The sequence below is a fragment of the Simochromis diagramma genome, unplaced genomic scaffold, assembly GCF_900408965.1.
Source record: "Simochromis diagramma unplaced genomic scaffold, fSimDia1.1 OVJJ01000361.1, whole genome shotgun sequence".
Taxonomy (NCBI): domain Eukaryota; kingdom Metazoa; phylum Chordata; class Actinopteri; order Cichliformes; family Cichlidae; genus Simochromis; species Simochromis diagramma.
The window spans coordinates 4,297,971-4,321,714 of record NW_024386860.1 but is presented as its reverse complement, the minus strand read 5'-3'; the positions used below and the strand labels follow the sequence as shown (position 1 = coordinate 4,321,714).

Below are 23,744 nucleotides of genomic sequence, written 5' to 3'. Positions count from 1 at the left end.
AGAACAAACACTATGTACTTACTTGATGAGCTGAGCAGCATTAGGAAGGACCTCTGAGAAGGCTGAACGAAAAACGATGGCATTCTTTCTTTTGCAGTTTTGTATCACATCGTTGGCAAGGTAGAAAAGATTCAAGCGGTGATTGTTATCAGCTGAAAAAAAGAAAAGCAGAGAAATAAAGGACTCAATCTGGAGTTTAGATCACTATTAGCCTATTTACACTAGTTTCTACTTGGTTTGACCCGATTCAATTTTGGTTGTTTTCCATTGCAATTGAGTACAACCTGAGGTGCGTGGGGTTGTGATGTCATTTGTATGCAACACAAACAGCACAACAAAGGAGGACATTGAGGTGATGTACGAGTTCCCTCGTTGCAGGGTTTCAAAAATGGTGTTTTTGATTTTTGTCAAGGACATGCTGTCACGATTCATCAAGTTACACCACTGACTAGCCAGAGTTCAACCACTCTGGTGACTCAGTTACTGCAACTTTGCAACTGTTACCTTAACACAAAATTTCTGCTTTTGTGGAAACATGCACATCCAGTGAAAGCTGCTGCTGGATGTGAATGCAAGCCAATATTAGATACTGTGCTTACAGATGAAAGCAGTATACTTGAACGCCAACAAGGGAAAAACAATTCAGTAATTTATTCAATAAACAACAAGGTATAGTCTTAGCCTCAGGAGCTAGCATTGCCCTCTTTTGCCGAAATGACTTCTGTACGTGTTTATTCACCAGTCTTTGAAAATTTTAACAAGCTTAAGTCAAAGTCTTCCAGAAAAAAATTCTTGCATGTATATCCAATTTCAAATCTCAATAAAACATTTAAAAAGAAATCAAATATGATTCAATTATTTTTCAAGTCACTTTTTAAATCGCTCCTTGGTGAATTTTCTGACTCTGCTAACTATCATCCTCCTGCTGAAAGGCTCACCAATTTAGTCAACTTGAACTTTTGGACAGATGACCCGTGAAAGCCATCTGCAGTCTACACCAAACATCTCTACTGTTTCTCTGGCTAAACCACAACATCTCTGACTTATGTTACCGCATTATTGTAAGAGGCCTGGAAAACTGGAAAACTTTCAGTTACCATATCACTGTAGAGATACTATAGCTACAGCAAAAAGCTGAAGATCGTTTCTTCTTGTGATGGTCTGGATTAGTCAACTTATGCATACGTTTCCATTTCAAGAAGGAATACAATAGTGGCAGGACACAATGAGTTTTGCTGCTTTAGGGAGTAAACAATACTACTGGTTAAATTCTGGATTTTGGGAAATAAATGTCGTATCTAAAAATATCTAAATCTCTTAATGTGTTTTTTACATTTGAATTAGACTGGATTATCACCTCAGTCTAAAACAGAAGCAGCCTTTTATAAACACAATAATCTACCAGTAAAAAATAATAACAATAAACAAGAAGAAAAGGAGGTGAAAGTATTTCCTCTGCCTCAGCTCTCACCTTGTTACCTTCCATTATATACAGCAAGCTGTGCCAAGATAACTTTTTGAGTTGCTGACCTTTTAATTAAACCCCCAAAAGTCAGCAAATTTTAGGCTGGTAAAACAAACCTTTAAAAACATTTTTTAAGTAGTTTCTTAATAGCAATAATTAACATACAAAACACAATATTATGCATTTAAATTTAATTTGAAACTATTAAATCAGTTCCATCATAATATCAATTTTAAATATCAGTGAAACCTGTGGCACAACAGTAAAGACACAGTGTCAGTCTGTGACTAAGCACGAGGAGCTTGAGCAGCCTTCTTTCACTGCATCCTGCTGCAGAATGCTTTACAAATTTCTCCATTCAAGTGATTATATACCAGTTTACTCTGACACAACCATTCATTTTTCTACACTGAAACAGTGCTTGTTTACAACTTCTCATTAGTCTGGTGGTGGGTGCCCTTGTAACATTTTAAAACCAACATTTACTTATTGTTTTAATCCAATATTAATAACTTTAACCCAGTAGTAATTCATGTGGCCATTAGTGAGGTCAGTTAACTAGCTCTACATTGCCCTGATTTGAAGGAGAGATGAGCTGTACAAAAAGGTCTTTAAAAATCTTTAACAATAGCTGTTCAACCTGAAGTCAAACTCAAAACAATCATCTCACTAATAAAAGGAATCTCTGTATGCATGTGTGGGATCATCTGTTTTTGCATACTGTTGTATAATCTACTTTGAACTTGGTATGTTTTTAAATAAGCAGCTCTCTCCCTCTTCCTTTTATAAAATTTAAAAGATGTTTTCTGTTTTGCTTGCACAGCTAAAGTATTACCTATAGGTGAGGTGTTCAGGAAATTCTACATAAGTACCACCTATTAACACAAATAAGTCTCAACCTGTGGAAACTGAGGTTGTGGCTTCGTTAAATCTCTGCATGTGCATTCCCAGTAGTGCTGTGACAGCAAGGAAGGTGAGTTTAACCACCAATTAATTAATTATCCTTTCACAACCAATGCCGTGCATTTTAGGAACATGTAAATTGTAGGAACAGAACTTAAGGGACAAGGGACTTTGTATGAAAATTAGTGAAAACACCCAAACAGCAAACAAATCAAATTTTAATTTGTGTGACAGGAGATCTTTCTTCAATCAAACTCTAGGGCTGCTCGATTATGGCAAAAATGATAATCACGATTATTTTCACTGAAATTGAGATCTCGATTATTTGACGATATTTATTTAACAATAACAATGTATTGAATAATGACTTTAAAGAGTGTCAAAAAATAATATAAAATAGTGTGCAAATACTGATAACAGTGCAAATGTTTGCAATATAAAAAATAAATGAAAAATGTAAACATCTATGTTTAGTGAACTTTGCAGTGTTGCTCTGTGGTGCAGCTATGACCATAATGAACCCATAATGTTTCCACACCACTGAAGTTTTTTTCCCCCTTTCTTTTCAACCAACGGCAGTCACTCTCCTCTCCAAATAACTTCTGCTTAGCTTTCCGAGCTTCCCTCGGGTCCTCTTAATCAGCGGTCCCCAACCCCCAGACCTCAGACCGGTACCGGTCCGTGAGTCGTTTGGTACCGGGCCACGAGAGTTGAGGCTCAGGTGTGAAATGTATAGTTTTCAGGGTTTTTATCGGTTTTCAGCGTTATTTTGTTATCGTTTTTATCGTTTACTCGGTTTTCCTTGGTCTTTTCACGTGTGTTATGAATAAATTTTCTTTTTTTCGGTACCGGTACTAGTTTTATTTTGTTGTATTTATCCGCGACACCTTAAAGGCCGGTCCATGAAAATATTGTCGGGCATAAACCGGTCCGTGGCGCAAAAAAGGTTGGGGACCGCTGCTCTTGTGACACATGTTCGAAATGCAGTGAGGTGCGCTCGATTTGCCACACGGAGCAGCGCGAGAGTAAAGCACGAGGGAGGGGCTAATAATCGGCTCAGTCATTTTTAATGATCGTTGAAAGCCCAGATCGTAATCGAGATTAAAATTCGATTAATTGAGCAGCCCTATCAAACTCCGCTCTAAATCATACATTAAAACTTTATTTATGAGAGACTTGCGTGTGAAATAATAAAAATGTCACTAAGTAGGACAAAGTATACATACTGCTATTCAACATCATGATGTTAGTTGTTATCCTTTAATGACAAGTATTGTTGGGCAGAAAACTGAGGAAGATTTATTTTAGAATCTATATTATGCATGATTAGACAAGATAAAGGAACAATGAATGTTTAATTAATGTAATACTGTTTCACTGTGTTCAATTTTTTCATCTTCTTTGTTTCTACTTTAGAAGTGATTTTCCCCCACTTGTTTTTAACTTTAACTGAATTGAGAATTTACTCAGTCGTGTTCCTTTTGAATTACACATTACCTTTTTTGTTATGTCAAATTTATTTAAATAGCACATTTAACACAGAGTTGACCACAGTGCTGTACCTTAAAGTATAGAGCCCGCTCCCAGAACTACATTAAAATACTTTGTGTATTATAGATCAAGATGTGTGTCTATTCTAATAAACTGAAACACTGACTATACTATAATGCATTAAATTACAATTAGGTAAAAGATACAGTATTAAGCCCAAAAGTTGGAAAATTACAACAACAACAAAAATACTCAAAGTCTACAAAACTTCAATATGACAACAAAGCTTAAGAGTTTAAAATAAGCAGAACTGAACAGAAAAGTGAGACAAAACTGAGTTAAAAAAAAACCCCAACTAAAATATAAATAAAATAAAACAAAACAGGTATCACAGTTTGACAGATTTCCTTTCTTAAAACTTGGCATAAAAACTGAATCAGCCTGAAAAAAAACCCAACAAAAAACAAAACTCCACTGCCTGTTGTCTATGTGGTGCAGTAGTTGGTCTGAATTATCCATGACAGACACTTTTGCATCTAAAAAAAGGTCCCTCCAGCATTTTTATCATCGTCCACTCAGATCACACTGAAAAATGTTACTCATTACATGTATTGTGCTGCCTCACTCAAATGAGTAGTGAGAGACAACAGTTAAGACGGGTTGACCTCTCCATGACAGAGAGCATCTTTAGCATGGTTATCAGCAGCTGGGAACATTATCTCAAAGATAAGAGCAAGCCTCACTCCAGAGCATGTCCTCTACAAACGTGTATTTATGAACCGAATCATCTGTAAAATTTGGAAACTTGTCATTTTGGACCGGAAAAATAATATTTTTAAATTTAATTTGAAGCTTGATTTGTACTTATGGACAAAAGCCATTTGGGTTTCCGTTTTGCACATTATTATTTTTTTGTTTGAATACTACTAGCACTTTAATTTGTATTATCTAATATTTTTATTTATTATTTTCAAATTCATATGTTTCCTGGGTAATTATTTTAATTTTCTGTGGAATGAGACAACAGGATGACAGTCACAGGTGGGCAGACTTGAGCAGGTGAGGCACTGGAGCCTAGAAGAGAAGGTCTGCCCAACAGGACGAGGAGATGAGAATTACTGAAATAATCATTGACTAATCAAAGAAAAACTGGAAGATTATTCAACTACCAAAATAATCTTTAGTTGCAGCCCTACAACAAAGTCCCTTCTGATCAGTTTGCTCTGGTCTCCATCAGCACACAAAAGCTCAAATGGTACACAGCAGTTCATTTGTATTGTCAGCATAAGCTAATCTCATCATTGTTCTGTGGGCAGCCATGCAGGGTGAGAATTATAAAAAAAAAAAAAAAAAAAAGAAAAAGAAAAAGAAAAGAAAAATGCCCACATAGTAACTGGACTTAGCCACTGAAACAGAACATCCCATTGGACAGATTAGCTTTCTAAAACACAGGGCCTGAGCCTGCAAAAGAAGAGCCTGCAGCAATAGTGTGTCTGCTGATTTTGTGTGTTTTCAGCACTTTTTTTTCTTTATTTATTTTCATACCAATAGATCACATGCTCAAGATTAGAAAACATGCTTAAATACTGATGGTTCATTTCAGCTTTCTAAATTTTAGTTCATGCTAACTTTCTTGCTGGAGTTTATGACTACTAGGGCTGTGCTATCATATATCATTCATGATAACACTGGTACAAATTCTGAAATGATATATTACTACAGAAACATCATTTGTTTTCTATTACAGAGTGTGCCCAACAACAGCATTAAGCCCAGGCATGTCTGAGAGTGAAAGCAATTGTTAGGATGATTAAGATTTAGTATGTGAAAAATTAGCTTCAACAACCTCCAACAATCTACAGTACTTTGCAATATATGCAAGAAAACTGTTTCCACTAAACGTGGAACTCACACACACACACACACACACACACACACACACACACACACACACACACACACACACACACGTTTTTCTACTTGAAAAAAAACAAAAAAACATAAAGTACAACAACAGAATGAAAGAGGACCTGCTAGCAGCTGTGATGCTTCAACCAAATATAAACAAATGTCTCCACCGAGCATTGCTGGAACACTCGCTAGTTGCACTCCATATGACAGGATGAATATTACTTAGGCCGTTAAGCAGTTGGCTAAAAACCTAAACAGAGATAACATCCTAGGTAGAAAATATTCTTCAGTTTTATTATGCAGCAACTGAAGAGTTACAAAGATAAGTTTACTTAAAAAAATAAAAATAACTGCACTAAACGTTAAGTAGTTATGTTACTTACAGTTTCCAGGAAAAACACTACCCAGGGTACATACGGGTTTACATGTTACTTATGCTGTGTCACTGGCTATAATGCTGTGAACTACAATGCTGCTACTACAATGACAGTAGCTCATTAAAACATTCCTGAAAGGATCAGGAAAGTCATCAACCAGGAACCAAATTTGGTTTGTGAATCTGAACAATCTACAACAGAAACAACAACACAGAAGCACTATTTCAATATGACTTTACCAGCACTTCAAGCATCTATTTCATTTAATCATGCATGCACCAACATAAATAAAGCAGCACAGAATATGTAGGGCAGTTGGCCTGCCTTGTTCTTCCCACACAACTCTACAAAGCTGATGAAATTTATTTACTGCAGGCTTAAAAATAACAATCAGCCCATAACCCATCAAAACCTATACAAATAAAGATAAAGGCAGCAAATGTATTTCTAATAGCAACAGATAAGGAGGGAGAGACTTATCAAATGTACTGTAGACACTTAAGGGGCACAAATTAAAGAAACGGGAGTGAAAAAACTGAAGTATATTGCAGAGACTTTGACTAGCTCTAAATAATACAAACAGGTGCAAATTTATATGGACTGAAACTTTTAAAAACAGCGTTACTACATTTTCAAAACATGATTTGGTTTGTTTGTTTGGGTTTTTTTTTTTTTTAAGCAAAGAATCAAAGTTTTCAAACACATCTCATCATCATCCATGAGAATCTGTCACAAAAAGCTCACCTAGCAACTGACCAAAATGCATAATCCTCCTCGGCTTTTGGGTGAGCTGTCTTTTTGTTAGCAAGATTACGCAAACAAACTACCGGGCCAAGGTGGAGAATAGGAAAAGGAAGAAGCCATTACATTTAGTGCTGATCTGAATTCGTTTCTTTAAAAACGCACGGTTTGGCATTGGCAGACAAGTGTGCTGATTAACTGCCCTTCCACTGAATTGCTCCACACTGCGATCCCGGCTGGTCTTATTAGATTTATTATGCAGGAGGATTCATAAAAACTCATAAGATACAAGTACATGGAGGGAGTAGAGATAAGAGTGCCGCCTTGAAATGTCAACATAGTGTTAAGAGTGCAAAAGCAGAGATGACTGCAGTGACTAAGGAAATGCTTTCAAGGCTACAACTCTTCATAACTCCCTCTTGATAACTTGTTCTATTATGGAGGGCTCTTTTAGCATTTAATCAACACAACTAACTAGCAGCTATTTATTTTTTATTATTTGGCCATGACATGTTTTGGGATCTAGAACTACATCCAATTTAGGGTTTTGGGGAGTGCTGAAGCCTACACCAGATGTCACTAGACCTTAATAATGTGAGTCCTTGACAGGTTGCCAGTCCATAACAGGGCAAACACACAGAGACAAAACCATCCACACACACATCCAGTTTAAAACCACAAGTTAACCCAGCATGTATGTCTTTGGACTGTGGGAGGAAGTTTTAGTACCGACAGAGAACCAACGCATCCACAAGGGGAACATACAAAGTTAATAAAAAGCATAAGACATAAAAAGCAAGATCTATGAGCAATTGTGTTTCCAATATATCTGACATATTAACAAAATATTTCTGATGTAGCAAAATATTAGTATATGTTGATTTAAGAAAGCTACAATGATAAGACTCATGCCTCTTATGAGACCTCTTTACACTCTCAACATCTTAAATCGGAATTACTGATACAGATATAAAATTTTATTATTTAAAAGTGCATTTCAGATATCTAGCATTGAGCTTGAAAGGCACAAAATTACATCCTTACTAGATAAAAGTTTAACATAACTAGACAGGATTTAATATCAAACAACGTAACTTCTACTTCTAATGTAAGAACTGTTGCGCACGTGTACTCTGCTACTTAAGATATAATTAATTAGAAACCAGTCTAAACACGTTATGGAAATGTCAACGGGGATTATAACACGTCAGAACTAAATAATAACTATCTAACACATTTTAAACAGAAGCCAATAGTAAAGGGTGAGGTGCTGTAATTAAAGTGTATTACACGATATCTACACTGCACATACCCACTATATGGCATTATCGTTAATACTAATCTGACAGGAGATAAATGAAGTGTAGATAGTTTAAACGACGTTATCACCGTTTGTTTGGAAAGTTTGGAACTACAGCTAGTCTAGTTAATTTTGCATTTTTAGTATAAATGTTAAATGAGCTTGTCGGTAAAAATTAATAATATAATAACAATGAAAGGGACATACGAGTTTAATTTAAGTGGATCGCTCCTTTATCGCTTCACGCGTCCCCTAAATAAACTATGCTCGATACGACCAGCCGTCAGGAACAACTCAAACCACCATGCACCAACTAAAGCTAACATGCAGCTGATTAAATCAGTCTAAAAATAACATTTTTATCATGTTTGCTCTTCGGCTTAAAAGCGCAGTGCCGTGAACCCCGGGAGGCCCGACTGTAAACATCGCTAGCAGTAGCTTTGCTAACATTAGCAGCTAATTTCAAGCAACGGCAGCGTTAGCTTATAAATATGCTGCATATCAAAAACTTGAACTTTGTTCAGGGGGTAAATTATTGCTCTTTTGTGCACTAAACAACTTTGTCCCTAACGCAATAAACTGCAGCCGAGTTTTGCAAACTGGTAGCTGGTCCAGACAGAAATGCATTTGAAAAATGGCTAAAATGCGCTAGCTAGCGGATTAGCTTCAGTGACAAGCTACTCACATTTCTTGAGCCACTTCATCCAGTAGCGGACGATAAGGCTGTGATGTCTCTTGTTTTCAATGCACCAAGCCGAAAGTCCTTGTATTGACTCCATAGTGTTTGAAACTCCCTGAAAACGCCGGTCCAAAGACGCTTCCAGAGCAGCGGTGGAGCTGCGTGAGCCGTGACCACTTGCAGCCCCTGAACCGGCCGCCATCTTTCCAACTCTGTGGTGCTGCTGGGGATGGAGGAGCTAAACTAATGAGGACTGCTGGGGGTAAAACACGCCCCCCTGTTTTACTTTATTAGGAGAGCAAAACTAGAGCTACAAGCACAAGCGCAAAAGAAAACAGTGCACTACCAAAACCTAATATATAGTTTATATATTAATAAAATAATTCAGTTACAGAAAATATGGTGGAGGCGGCGCTTAAAGTTGGTTTATTTGAGATGGTCACTGTACAGAGAAATATAGCAACAACTGAGTCAAACTCCTCCTTTTAGCTAAACAAAAAAACAAAACACATTGAGGCATTTTAAACTGTGAAAGATAGTTTTCTCTAAATGTGTGGGGCATCTCTTTATTGAAGTGCTTTAGTCAAAGCAGTTTTATTTTCACCAAACTTCAATCTTTACATAACCTGACAGTTTCTCGTCATCTCATCACATGTCTCATGTAATGATTTCCATAACATAATGCAATCTGCCAGACTGTATTCAATAATACAGGAAATATCTAACAGAAGAGTCTACTAGCCAAAAAGATGAACACTGATGCAGACCTACATACATACTGTTCCTACACACATCCTGATCGGTCACACATTCTCACAAAAATATCCACACAGGGTCACTGTTCCTTGTTTTCAATGTTCAAGTCTCTTGATATCGCCTCTTTCCCCTGCAGCAGTCAGCAGTGAAGGCTGGCTAGCTGTGAGGCTGTTGATCTGGAGGTTTGTAGGAAGAGAGCCCTGACTGAAACTAGATACGCCGCTGACAAGTTTCAGTCGTCTGTGGTCTCCAACACACTCTGGCTCAGCGCTAGGTCCCAGTAGTGTTCAGTCCCGTGCTTCTTGAAGTGTTCTCTGGCCATGCTCTCTGTGGGGCACTGCTTGAACTTAATCTCTCCATAGCTACGCTCTTTAGCTGTTCCCTAAAGAACCAAAAGGAATCATTACACTTGAGCAACATCACAAAAAACAAATTGTAATTAAAAGTGAGTACGCAACAGAAGGCAAAATGTTCACTCACCTCCCAAATCAACCAACACTTGTTGTTCCTCTTCGTATCATCATCACCATCTGGATCTAATTAGGAATAAAAGGCAGAGATTTTCATCTCACTAAAATACTGTATATGCTTGCATTTGCATAAAGAATCAAAATTCAAAACAATCTCACCATCTCTCTTGCTGTTGTGTTCCTCCCATTTGATTCTGTGCATCATCAGCCTCTTGAACTTTTTCTGCGATTTGGGCCCTAAAAGGAAGGAGAAATGTAGACTTAGGCCCAATTCCAATCCAGTCCTCTTCTCATTCTATTCATTGTTTTGAAATGAAGGGTCTAATACATTAAAGCACTATTTTAAGCCAACTACTTGTAAGTCCCAAAGAGATTTGTCTCTCCTCCTGGGATTAAGCTGCAGATCTTTCATTTGTGGGGGCAAACACATAAACCCCAACACTATGGAGCCACTCGTTCCATGACAGTGTCAAAGTAAATAGCTCTTCTGGTAAATTTGTACATCACTTTATATATATTTTATGAAAGCGCTTCCTAATTTATTCATTGTTTTTATTTTTGTTGTGATGATGCACTGGCAAACTGTCCTTTGTACACCACCTCCCACCCTGTGTTAGCAGAGATAGGCCCTTACATTACTTTGACTTGGATACATCATTAAAATGCTAATAGTGAATAATAATAATTTTAAAAGAGATACGAATGTCAAAAATTAGGAGGATTTCAGAAACGCTGTTTTAAGCGCTAGGCACATTTTTTAGTAAACTATGGATATGAATGCAAACTTAAGAGGTTGTGGACATGGACTAGCAAAATGCATGTAGAAGAGGGTAAGAAGCAATACATAAAGAAAAACTTTATTGCTTGACTGACGTGTTTTTGACTTGTAGCTTCCATCATAAAACAATTCAGACAACTTTTTATGACCTTAACAATCTAACTGTAGTATGTTGAAGATGACACGGCCAAACAGAAGGAAAAGAAGAAGACACAGAGACAATTTACGGATGTAATGAAGGAGGACATGCAAGGGTTGGTATGACAGAGGAGGACCCCTAGGACAGGGATAGAGGCAGATGATCTGGTGTGGAGACCCCAAAAGGGAGCAACCAAAAAGATGAGGAGGAGGAGAAGCACAAAGCGTGCAGCTGTCTATCCCAAACCTTCATTATGAAATCCTTTAGCAGCCCCAAATGTAATACACCGAGTAGTGGATAGAACAGACCTTAAACTCTGACTGTGTTTATCCCATTGCTTTAATTTCTGAAGCAGTACCAGGAAAGAAATTTTGTAGAACCCAATTAATTGCCTTCTACATGATTTCAGTAGTTTAGAACCAAAGGGAACAACTTCAAGAATTAAATGATTACATTCATACACTGGGCTCTCACTAACATTTCACACCCTAGCAGTTAGGCAAATTAGCAGTGGGGAAAAGCTTGTGATTAAGGGCTCACGAGCAGCTTTATAACAAATGATCTACAGATTACTTTTAAAAAGAGCTTTGCAGAAACTTCAGGTTCAGAATAGACAATTTTTATTTGCATTTCTGGTTCTCATTCTATATTCTAACATCTATATTTGCACATGCAAAAGTAGATAGTAAATGTCTGGAAATTTGCATAGCTTAACAAATAGAATTCTAGTCAAAAACCTTTTCATAAAAAGAAATACATATAGCTGTACAGTTTTTATGGAGATGGGCGGTATAAATGGTATATGGTAGAGACGATATAAATTTGGCCAACGGTAGAGATTTTGACTTCACCCCTCTACCGCTATAGCGCATGTTAAGGGTGTCATCGAGCTGCACCTGTTTTGGTCGAAAGCATTGCAGTGGCTACAAACAACATCATCTGCAAATTACTGCGCTTCCTCCACTTCCATACCATTGATTCATTAATGCTGAATTCTCTCGCAGCTGCTCTATTCCCATGTTGTTGCAGTATATTAATGACTAACCTCGTATTGTGGATGGATTATCTCAGTTGTTCTCCTGACTGAAGTTTGGTCCGTTTATAGCATCCTGCCATGCAATTGCATTTGTCCCTAACCACCAGAATCCCTCACGTTAACTTTTATCGAGTGGGGAAAAGTTAGCGTTCATCCTTCAGCTTCACTGTGCTAATGTTATGCTAATGTAGCTGTTTTGCTAGCGATCACGTAGGACATCATTATATACCAGCTAGTCCGATTTCAGTAACCCTACAAAAGTCACTGCTGTTTACTTTTCTGTCTTCATTTATGTTGAAAGTGATAGAAGAGCTGTACGTTTTAATTTTTTTTATTAATCTCTCAGTCAGAACATGGCATATCATGTTTAGGTGGAAACTAGCAAGCTAACTTCCTGCTAACTTCTAACTTCAATTTAATAAATTCTGTTTTCATGGATGCCTGGATGTTAAACTTAATTGTTACACCTGATAAAGCAGCAACACTGATCATTTTATTAAAGATAAAATAATTTAGACAGTTTTTAATTCTCAGTGATGCCGCAGTGTTCTTTTGACTTTGGGACCTGAAGAGAGGGAGTTTTGGACCCAGATTACTCTGCAAGGCTCCTGACTACGGTAGCCGTAATACTCCGACAATCCATCAAGCAGTGCGCCTTCATAGCTTACCAAAGTCGTACTAAAACATTTTTGACAGATTTCTGCGCACCGTGTAACACATAAAATCGGTTCGAGGTCCCTAAGCACAACCAGAATTCATACATAAGGCACACTGTCAATTTTTGAGATAATTAAAGGATTTTAAGTGTGCCTTATAGTGTGTAAAATATGTTATACAGAAGAAAAGAATATAGATCGCGACATATATCGTTACCGCACATGCTTCAAATTATACCGCGATATGGATTTTAAGCCATATCACCCAGCCCTAGAGATCGTTCATGAGAGCAAACCAATGCAGAACCAGACATGTATTTATAGATACAAGAATCTGTTCATTAAGGGCTAAGTGACACAGGCTTAGAACAGTTGGAGACTCACCAGCAGTTGCTGGGAGTCACGAGGGGGCACTGGTTACAAAAAGGTATACTGTGCAGCAGCAAAAACATTCTTGTGACTGCTTTGGTTACTAACAGGCTGCTGCAGTTGCCTGTAGTTTGCATGGAAGAAGCCAACTTGTCTGCAAACGCTTGCTAAACACTCTGTGAGGAATAGGGAAACTTGAAAATTGTTTATTACATTAAGGGTAATAAACAATAAAACATGTCTTGGCATCTGTCGGTGTCATCACTTACCTCCTTCCACCACAACAATGTTGACATCTTTGTGCAGAACAACTGTGCCTGTCAGGTATAGCTGGTTGGCATTGGCTTCCACTTTAAACTTCTTAGAAGGATTTTGCAGGTTTCGAATCCTGAGTAGGGAAGATGCTTAAATCAGTCACACTTCCTAACAAACATACTTAGCATTATACATTTTACTATTAACTACTGTATTGTACTTATGAGCTCGCTCCCTTTAAACACACACCTGTACACTGCGATGTGAACACCATTAGTGAGGTCTTCTTTTAACTTCTTGACCTTCTTCTCTTTTCTTTGCTCTGCTGTGAGCTTGCGAGCTGCATTGGCCTCCTCGTGGGCCCTGAAATGCAGAGGGCAATGTTAGACAAAACCTAAGGAAAACCTCTACAAACATAAACAAAAGGATAAATATGGAAATTATCTGTGTTACTGACTTTTGCCTCTTGGCCATCTGCGCTCTAACATGTGCTTCTACTTTTGTGGGGTCCTGAACCGCCTCCGTCCCCAAGACTCTCATCAGGTTGGAGATCCGCACTGAAAATAATCAAAGCAAACATCAGTTGAATTCTGTTTAATCTTTCATTATAATAACTTTTATTTATTGTGGTGATTTGTACATGCGTACCTTTGGGCTCTGGTGGAGGCATCAGTCCTAGACGAACCTTCTCTTGCAATTCTTTCTGTCCTTCCCTCCGTGTCTGCCGTCTAAGTTTCTTTTGTTCTTTCTTCGTCAAGTATACACCTAGAGTTACTGGCTTATCTGTGTCAACTAAAGGGGAAAAAAGAAAGGAATATATAACAGCTAGTGATACATAAACACCACCAAGATATTTGAAAGGGTGTGTGATTATGTTAAGAATTGTTATTTTTTAATTATTATTTAATTTATTATGTATTCATTTTTTTCAAGTATGTTCTTAAAAAAATACAATGAAATAAAAATAACCTAAAAACCTACAGCAGATGAACAAACTGTCAAGAAGCGATTCCTAAGGAATGAAAACAGGGATAGGCTGAAGTATGCCAAATTACACACGAACTGGACTGAAAATCAGCAACAGATCTTATGGCGTGATGAATCCAAATTTGAAATGACTAGGTCATATCAACATCTATATGCACAGAGAAGATCAGGGGAGAGGTGGTGTCCAATGTTCCCTCTAATTTTTCATATGTCTGAGCGAACACAAACTCCTTGAACGGTCCCTTGGACCACTGTGAGCAACAGTAGACGTGTGCCTTGTGGTCACACCAGCATCAAATCCATCCAAGTTACATGGAGTCATGTGACTCGCTGTCTGCAAAATACAGTATATAATGACCAATGTTGGGCAATTTAATTATATAGTTACTTCTTCAAAAAAGTAACTGAGTTATGCAAACAAAGTTTTTTGCAGCTGTTTACCTAAAAATGCAGCCAAGGCATTTTCTGCATCAAATTTGATGCCACACAAATTATTTGTGCCACTCCAAAAATAATTTCTATCCACTATGAGATAAAGGAGAACAACAGCCTGATACCTGCAGGCCTGACAACAGGAGATGTATCACTCCTGTAACATTCAGCAGTCGCCTCACTGTTCTGACACACACAACAAAACTATTGACTACACTACACACTAACTACACAAGATTTGCGCTAAATGTTGCAAATCTCTCACATCTCAAAACACCGCCATCATTCCTAAAACGTCCCCCTTCCTAAACAACTAAATGCCATGTTGCCATATCATTTTTTGATTGGTCGACATGGTACATTTTTCGACCAATAGGAAAGGGTGGGGTTTTTTTTGGTTTTGTCTTTGCTCACAGGCAGAGAGTGCTTTCGAGCGTTTTCCTCATAAAACGCAGTTTGTACAGTTTCTTCCCGCAGTAAATATAAACAACGATAGTATTCAGGAAGAAAACCAAACCGTCACTTGTTCCGTCTGCCCTGCTCACATCTCCAGTGGTTGTACACGTTGTCTTTAACGTGGCTTCGCTCCACATCAGCCGCTTTGCTAGCTAAAGCACCGGTGTCGGCACATAAGGACGCTGTCATAGCCTGTCAACGACGTTGATTAGCTGCGTATATACGAATGTGAATCGCATCGTTGGCTGGACTATGGGAGAAGGTGGCATCGTTCTAATCCCATACGGGAGCAGCCAGTCACTTACTGACTAACACTGCAAAACAGAATTGTTAAAGTATTAATTTTAATTTCAATTCAGGTTAGATTTTTTTTTTGTGCGCAACGCAGATTTTCTGTGCGCAGAGACCGTGCCAGCAGTGCGCAAATGCGCACGCGCGCCGCTTAGAGGGAACATTGGTGGTGTCTACATCCATCTGTAAAACACGGTGAAGGCTCTGTTATGGTTTCAAGCTGTATTTCAGTCTGTGGTGCTGGAAAGCTTTTCAAAACTAATGGAATTACGAACACAGAAAATTGCTGAGATGTTGATAGACTATGAATGTGCTATCTGGAAAGCATGTTACTGACAACAGCTTTATTTTTCAGCATGACAATGCTGACAAACACGCTGCCAATGCAGCAAAAGCTGGACAGAAAAAGACACAGTGGAACACCATCAGTCATGGACTGGACTCCCCAAAGCCCCATCCTCAACATTATCGGAGCAGTGTGGGATCATCTTGACAAGAGAGCAGAACAAAAACAGCCAACATCCAAAGAAGAGCTTTGAATATCCTTCAAGAACCCTGGAGAACTTTTCCTGAAGACTAGTTGCAAGTTGCTCATACCACATATTGACCTTCAAGCCTATTAGAATTGTAAAGCCTCCGTTTAGCCCTAATATACTGTATTTGTATGTATGGTTGCACAAGTTTCAATAACTCACTGTACCCATTTACCATTTTAATAGCTAAATATATTAATATTAATTAATTAAACTGAGTGGTGGCTCAAGACTTCTGCACATTACGGCATAAGGACATTTTTAACAGTTAATAATGATTTTGTAGGACAAAATCTCTTTTAACTTACACATTTTACCTCCTATAGACTTACCTGGTGGGCTCATTTGGGCAGGATGTTCCACCAGGCTGGTCACACCAAACAGCTCTAACGCTTCAAATTTTGTGTCTGAATTTCTTAAAATTAAAAACAAAACAAAAAAAACATTATTATTGCCATGTATTCCACACATTCCTGATAGCAAACTCAATGTTTACGATCAAATTTTGATTTCTTACATGTCTATGTTGGAAGGCAGGATGAACGAGTCCCACCACTCAATATTGGGAACCTGTCCCTCTCCAATCTCCTTTTTAGGAGCAATCAGTGCTAGCTTGGTTGAAGCCTGGATTCCTGTCTTCTTTGCTGCCTGGGCAATCTCATTCTGCAACCTTTCCAACTGGGCCTGATCCATACAAGAGAGACAAGAGACATATGATGACTTTCTTTTTCTTAAATTCTAAATATTCTCTTTCAAACAACTGGGACAGGGTTGTACCAACCTTAGTTCTAATTCTCTGAGCAATCTTCTCAAAGCGCCCCTGGTCATGGAATTTGAAAGTCCTGCGTGCACGCTGAGCTGGAGGAACAGGCACACGCTGGTCGAAGTAGGATGTGGACTCCAAGTCATCTCCGGGCTTCTCCTTCAGCTGCTGGCGGAACTGCTCTCTCTTTACTGCTCGAATGTTAGCTACACAGGGAAAGAAAAATGTTTTGTGGAATATCAAAACAAAGAAAACACATTGTGTATGTTTGTGTACAAATACTGGATCAGTGTATCCATGTATGTACCTTTGAGCGTAGGCATGCGGTGTGTGAGTTCAACCTCTTTGCCACTGGCATCTACAGTTCTTCCCTTCTCATCCAGGATAAGAGGTGTCGGTTTGTTCACCTCCTTGGGTTCTACTTTGCTGTAGTTACACATAAAGAGAAAGCAGTTCAATGTCAATTGAGCACAAAGACATCACCTACTTTTTTCATGTCTTGTGCACATTTTAAAATCGTATATTTGTAGTCTGACATCACTTACGGTGGAGCAATCCCCATGGCATGTAGATTAGCTAGTGCCACAAAGTTTTGTGGCCCAGTGTTCCCCAAAACTCCGAGGATGCCAGGTTTCATAGCTAACTGGGACTGAATGCGAGCCTGTAGCTCAGCAGCTTTACGGGCCTTCTCAATTGCATCATTCATGAAGCTGGCAGCCTGGTAGGGAGCGATGGATGACCCACCACCAGCTGCTGCAGCACCAGCAGTGCCAAGAAGTCGAGAGAGTGGAGGGCCATCCAGCTGTGACTGTGGAGTGGGAACAGGCAACCGCTAGAGTCAGAAAGAAATTAGAACGGTTTTAAATAAAATTTAAAACCTGAAAAGACTGCAGTTCTTTATTCAGTATGTATTTTTATGGGAAAGAAATCTCATTACTGTTGTAGCAGGAGCTGGAGCAGTAAAGCTTAGTTGTTTCTTCCTTTCTTCGATCTGTTTTGTGGCTGCTTCCATCATCTGTTTGATCTGTTAGGACAGCAAAAGGATTCAGAGGTGACTGACGAAGAAAATAAACCGACTATACTTACATATACACACATATATATATTGTCTACTGTCTATTGCACCAAGTATTATGTACCTGTATTTTGGTGAGCATGCCGGGGCTCTCTGATGGAGGTCCTGGTATCACCTCAGGTTGCTCCACCTCCTCAAAACGGGGGACTCGTTTCCTCTTTGCTGTTGTGCCATCTGTTGGCTCGGGAGTTTCTCGCACTGCGCCTGTGTCAGCCTCTTCACCAAACACATCCTGAGTACAGCCGGCAAACACACAAACACCAATAAAAATAAAAAAATAAATATCTTATGCAGCAATTAAAGTTTACGTAAGAATAATCAGTATTGTATCAGTGCAGTCCATGTAGAACTAAAGTTAAGTGCCATCTGAGTGAAACCTCAATTAAGCTTAATGCAGGAGTAAATCAAGTGTAAGGGGATGTTTACATTGAGGTTTAAGTTAATCAAACTGAGGCTTAACACAATCAGTCTAATCGCTGCATGCATTGAATGTAATGTATTTATTTTTCTTTAAACAGGTCACTTTTGCATGTGAGTGTGTTAATATAGTCGGTTTTCTTGTCAGAAAACTCCCCACCTTCAGATCTAGTTATTCAGTTATATAATGATAATATAAAGCATGAACATTTGCTATGATGTTAGGCTACCTTAAGTTCTCTCTTGCGGTTTTTTTCTCCAGATCCTTTGTTCCCACGTGTGCTGCGGCTCTCCTCGAGGGCTTCAAAAAGTCGCTCTACAAAGCCTCCAGCAGAGTCATCAAGAAAAGGACGCAGCTGGTCTGAGAATGATAAATATGAAATAATTAACACTCTGAAAAGAAAATAATGTTACCACAGAATTGCTTAAATACCCACATAAAAATACACACTATGAAAACCCAATACTGACATTTAAACTACAGCACCTGCAGAAGTCACAGTCTAACAGACAGAGCAATTATTTCCCAGACAGATGAAATAAATATATAAATAAATAAACAACCAAACAAATAAAAGCAATAGGCAGCTTTCTTTGTACTCACAATCTTTCATTTGAATGAACAAATGACATGAGTATTTTAACTGGACAGCAAATCTATTACCTTTGCAAACAAGCCCTGCTGATGGCTACATCGCAGATCTTCACACCATCATTTTGTGGGCTGGCTGTCTGCACTATGTTAAGAACCCACAGCTTGGTAGTTATGCCAAATACTCCTAAGAAGGCCAGATAGGTTTTCAGACAGCTGTTGGACTCGTTTCTCTTCAATGATGGGTGCATTTTGTAACCCGGTAAAACAAATCACCCTGGGATATACCTCTGATGTCAGAGGCACTTTTGGCTGAACTGAATCGTCACCAGATCTCTAAGTACATAAGAGATATTTCACCGTACTTACCTATGGTCTTCCTTTTGTCTAGTCCCTTTCCCACACAGTGCAATGCTGCAGTCACCACAGTGGGCTCCGAGAAACCCAGCACCTTCTTCACAGTGCGTTCCACCCATGGCCTCAACTCCTCCACCTCCCGCTTTGGAAGAGACATCCTCCAATCCTGCAGAACATCAAATACTTATGTCATGGATTATCGCTACTGAGCATGGTTATCACTTAAATATCTTCGTGATTTCTGGCCTTAATTAGTCATATATCACACAAATGTGATAGTCCCAAACATGAGCTCCAAAACCCGCCGTCCTTTATCCACTTAGCTACAGCTGCTCTGACACGGACGTTCACCAGTTTCCAACTAATAAAAACTCCCACATCAACAGTCAGTCACTCCGACCTTGCTGCACTTTGTTAGTTGATGAGTGTTAAGTCAGACTGATTAAATTAAAGCGCCAGCCCGTAGCAACATACATTGCTAAATCAATCACATCCGCCAAACCTCCCTGGTTAGATGCTAACTAACGTTAGCACACCGCTGTACGCGAGCTACCATCACCGGGGAATAACTACTTCATGAGGCTTACAAACCTTAGATTACTCTTCTGTCGTAGTCAGCCCGTTTAAGCCGTGGAGGTCAAATAAAAACGATGAAGACTTAGACGCGTAAAACACTCAACGTGCCAAGTTTTCTGCAAAACTTTCTGTTTAGTCGCGCGTCCGCACGACGTTTGTTTCAAGCCCCGGAACAGGAAATGGATACAGCTTCTTCTTCGTGGACTTTTTCGCAGAGTCGTTTCGTTTCAAGTGTGCGGTGTTTCCACCTAGCTGCACATGTATGGAAATAGCCATGTTCTCCACAAGGTAAAACGTATTTCTCCCAAATAGTTTTGAAAATCTGAGAATTAAGGGAATTTATTTATCCGTTAAAGTTCGTCCTTGACTACGTTAACATTGTGTCGTTATAGCATTATGCCCATAGCTCAGGGTTTTTCTAGAATTAAAACTGTCCTGTGGGTGTGACTATGCACACTGCATTTTATCACAGTCCTGATGTGTTCACTTTCAAGCCCATTTTACTTCAACTAACCTTACACAAGCCCCAATCAGTTTTCATTTTCACCAGCGAAAACACATTAATGAATCTGCATATTTAGCTTGGGTCATATTATAAGAGGCACGGCAGTCTTTGGATCCTGGATTTAAATTTAAGGGAAAATTCTCCAACAGCACAAACTGATGGTAGAAGAAGTAAAACATATATAGAAAAAGTTCTTACAATTTATTTATTTATTTATTTATTCATTTATTTATTTATTTTAGCAGATTTGTCTGGTGATACATGCAGTCTTTTGTCCATTTAAATCAAACTAAGCTAAATGACTTTCAAGTTTTTGGCATCATGTAATTGCAGAGCAATATATTTATAGAAACTCTAGCTGAACATTAGGTGTAATAGGAATAATTAGGTACTGGAATAATGGGGTTATGGTTAGGTTCAGTTCTACGCTTCTAGTTTACACATTCAAATTGAAGTCTTATAGCAAAGCAGTTGTAAAGTCTAAATGTGTGTGAGATGCCAGCTTTAGAAGGTTATGTCTTCTGTCTTCTAGTTTCTGAGACTATGCTTCTTTATCTTGCTGGTAAAATTCAGCATAAGCCTACCACTAAGTGGATCAGCAGTGACTTGGTGGTTGTTAAGAGGTTAAATCTTTCCCCTGGCAACTTCAAATACCAAAACTAGTTAAGGCTGGATTAAAACTAATGTTTTACATTCTGGGAACTAAGAGAGTGATCTGAATTGCAAATAAAAATCCAAATTGAATAGCTGAAGAAGAGCTTTGGCAGGGAGTATTCACATTCTTCTCCTTTACAAGGTTCATGATAGGGCTTTGTCTTCATATTAAAAGCGCAGTGTTTCAATGATTTTCACAGAACTCAAACTAGTCATAAATATTGCCTAATTATTAACCGCAGCTCAGTCGTGAACCCAGTCCCCTGGTAAAAACATGAGATTATCAGATGATCTCCATTTCCTTCCCCTGAACGCCCGCCTCCTGACTTTTTTCCCTCCCTTTGCATGATGTGGGTCAACTGCGTGCACTTATAGTAGTGTGAGCATGAATCAGTTGCAGAGAGCCCAAGGCTATACCAGGCTGCCAAATGACTCGCTCTCTCTACAGCAAGCCACATCCATGCTTTCGCTCACAGTGCTAATGCTACGTGCAACCATCAGGAAGAGGTGCATATGCAGCATGCTTTAGTTACAACGCATGCTCTTTCTCTATCACCAAAATGTCAGCTAGTCATTACGGGTGCATTCATTTACTCCTACCAAACAGCACACCTCCATCGTCATCATCTGCCGATTCATCACCCATGTACTTAATATTTAGGTCCATGTTTACAAGCACACTACAACCCAAGTTGTGTGAATATGGAAGTAGTGTAAAGGAAGCCTCTAATTAGGACCACAGAATAATACATGGAAATCTGAGGCATTTTGATTACATGCTTTTTCCACCACAACAAACGCCTTTTGTTGTTTTCATTTTGATACCATTTTTCTCCGTGACCTTGAGGAAAATCAGAATGTCATATATTTAGTTTTCCCAAAAACAAGGTCTTACTGATCACTTGTTTTGGTTATTGAGTGTCGCAAATTATTCTTTGTTTAAATTGCTGAACGCAAGTTGCAATGCAATGTTTTGATCTGAAACAGTCTAATGATTTATATATTAGCTGAATTGCAGAAAAATATTCAGCAACTATTTCAATTGAAAATTAAATGTATTTTACCATCATTTAAGCAAGATAGTTTAACACATGAGCCAAGGTGTGAAAACGGGTGTGGGACACATTGGAGAGACCAAACAGCCACTTCACAAGCACATGGCACAACATAGAAGAGCCACCTCCACGGGACAAGACTCAGCAGTTCATCTGCATCTAAAGGACAAAGGTCACTCTTTCGAGGATGCCAATGTTCACATTTTGGACAGAGAAGACAGGTGGTTTGAAAGAGGAGTGAAAGAAACCATTTATGTCCACTGTGAGCGACAATCTTTGAACGGAGGCGATGGCTTACGACACCAGCTGTCTGCCATCTATAATCCAGTTTTGAGTTCCCTTCCCAGACACCTTAACGACCACTCACACCCTGGGCCATTTGACCTCAGGAAATCACATGATAGGGTGGGGCCAGGTTTCACAATGAGCTCACCCGAAACCCTGGCTGATTGTGACCCACACCCATTTTCACACCTTGGCTTGTGTGATTAGGTAGAGGATCATCAGGGGGTCCTTTTGTCCCTCTTTGGGGGGATACTCCCACTGGGTTTAAATCTGGGACTCTCCGCCATTTGACCTTAGAACTGAAGAAGCTTCTCGGATGACAGGTGAAATGTCTTCAAGCAACTTAAAGAAGTTCTTTCCAAGCTCCTTAGACTAAGGTATTCACTGATATATTGCCCAAGAATAACTGCTGCTGACCTTGTTGGCTGTCAGTTATTTAGTGACATTTGCAAGTAGCAGTGACTATTGTTTCATTGTATGTGTTGTACAAATGTAGCTGCCTCTGGAGCTGAAAACTGATGCCAGCATGGAAGTGCCAAAAACTGCAGTAGTTCCTCCAGTGGCCACTTTAGGCCCACTCCAAAAAGAAGTTAATCCCGAGGGATGTTTTGGCCCTTTTCTAACAATATCTATCAGGCAACTATCGTATAGAGCCACCTGGATACTGGAGTTAGGTTCATGGACTCTTTGACTGACACAGGCAGCTGGACCTGACAGACAGAGGCAATGCTTTCCACCAGGCATGCCAGGCCAAACAAACTTCAAACTACAGCAGTTGCAGTGAGCAAAGTTTGCAGTGACGCTAGGAGAGGCCTGACCTCGCTAAGGGGGAACCAGATAAGTGTTTCAAATTCTTTTTAAACAAACCTAAAGACAAAAAAGAAAGTCATTCAATAAAAATGAAGTTGTCCCTTACGGAGTGACAAAATACAAAGTAAGTGATGTTTATGTATAAAGTGCTAGCAATATAAAAGTATGGTAGAAGACATAAAAATAAAAAAAGACAATAAAAATATAATTAATAATAGAATTTCAATAGAAAGCGTGGTTAAACAGAGAAGAATTCAGTTGTCAAAGAGTCAACTAAATGTACAGTAGGGAAAATTTGATTCTCCTGCTGAATTTGTACATTTTGCTTTGAGTTACAAAAAAATGCATGGTTGCTAATTTTTATGGTCATTTTCATCTTAATAGAGGGGGACAGAATATCAACCACAAATCCAGAAAAACACATCACATAAAAGTTATGCATTGATTTGCATGCCATTGACTGAAATAAGTGCCACTCAGAATTCTGCCTCCCACAAATTGCCTGCGTGTCCATGTGGCACACAAATTACATTCAGTCAATTACAGATACTCCTGAACTTAACTCGCTATGTTTAGAAAGCACACCTGCTCACAGAATCAGTTTTTTCTATCCAACTTTGGCTACCAGTA

General features: G+C 38.9%; 3 protein-coding genes across 4 annotated transcripts in view; 1 reads left to right on the top strand and 2 right to left on the bottom strand.

The window, feature by feature from the left end:
* Positions 1–9,202, bottom strand: part of tars2 (threonyl-tRNA synthetase 2, mitochondrial) — a 31,955-nt gene extending 22,753 nt beyond the window's left edge. Inside the window, exons 1-2 of the transcript XR_005695573.1 lie at positions 8,874–9,202; positions 23–152 (exon numbers count right to left, since the gene is read on the bottom strand). The gene's annotated coding sequence lies outside the window, so the exon portion shown is untranslated. The remainder of the gene's footprint in view (positions 1–22; positions 153–8,873) is intronic.
* Positions 9,203–9,277: 75 nt separating this feature from the next.
* Positions 9,278–20,002, bottom strand: prpf3 (PRP3 pre-mRNA processing factor 3 homolog (yeast)). Of its 2 annotated transcripts, none has more exons than XM_040029842.1 (17): positions 19,821–20,002; positions 19,242–19,395; positions 18,511–18,641; positions 17,928–18,095; positions 17,726–17,812; positions 17,334–17,596; positions 17,096–17,214; positions 16,807–16,994; positions 16,543–16,709; positions 16,358–16,440; positions 13,975–14,118; positions 13,784–13,883; positions 13,576–13,689; positions 13,341–13,459; positions 10,253–10,330; positions 10,104–10,159; positions 9,278–10,005 (listed from the first exon to the last, which is right to left on the bottom strand). In XM_040029842.1, the coding sequence occupies exons 2-17, from the start codon at positions 19,384–19,386 to the stop codon at positions 9,856–9,858; spliced, it is 2,112 nt and encodes a 703-aa protein (XP_039885776.1). In that variant the 5' UTR covers positions 19,387–19,395; positions 19,821–20,002; the 3' UTR covers positions 9,278–9,855. The 2 variants fall into 2 exon arrangements, with proteins under 2 accessions (XP_039885776.1, XP_039885775.1); XM_040029841.1 differs by having other exon boundaries at positions 17,334–17,620; positions 19,821–20,001.
* Positions 20,003–22,973: 2,971 nt separating this feature from the next.
* Positions 22,974–23,744, top strand: part of ca14 (carbonic anhydrase XIV) — a 36,071-nt gene continuing 35,300 nt past the window's right edge. Inside the window, exon 1 of the mRNA XM_040029831.1 lies at positions 22,974–22,978. The gene's annotated coding sequence lies outside the window, so the exon portion shown is untranslated. The remainder of the gene's footprint in view (positions 22,979–23,744) is intronic.

Bases quoted from the DNA above. Each gene is read 5' to 3' on its own strand.
- prpf3 (XM_040029841.1), bottom strand. From the start codon at position 19,386: ATGTCTCTTCCAAAGCGGGAGGTGGAGGAGTTGAGGCCATGGGTGGAA. The intron at 18,096-18,510 runs GTAGCCTAACAT...GGCTGTACTCAG, and splicing joins ACCGCAAGAGAGAACTTAAG to GATGTGTTTGGTGAAGAGGC. The intron at 13,460-13,575 runs GTGTGTGTTTAA...TTCCCTACTCAG, and splicing joins GTTCACATCGCAGTGTACAG to GATTCGAAACCTGCAAAATC.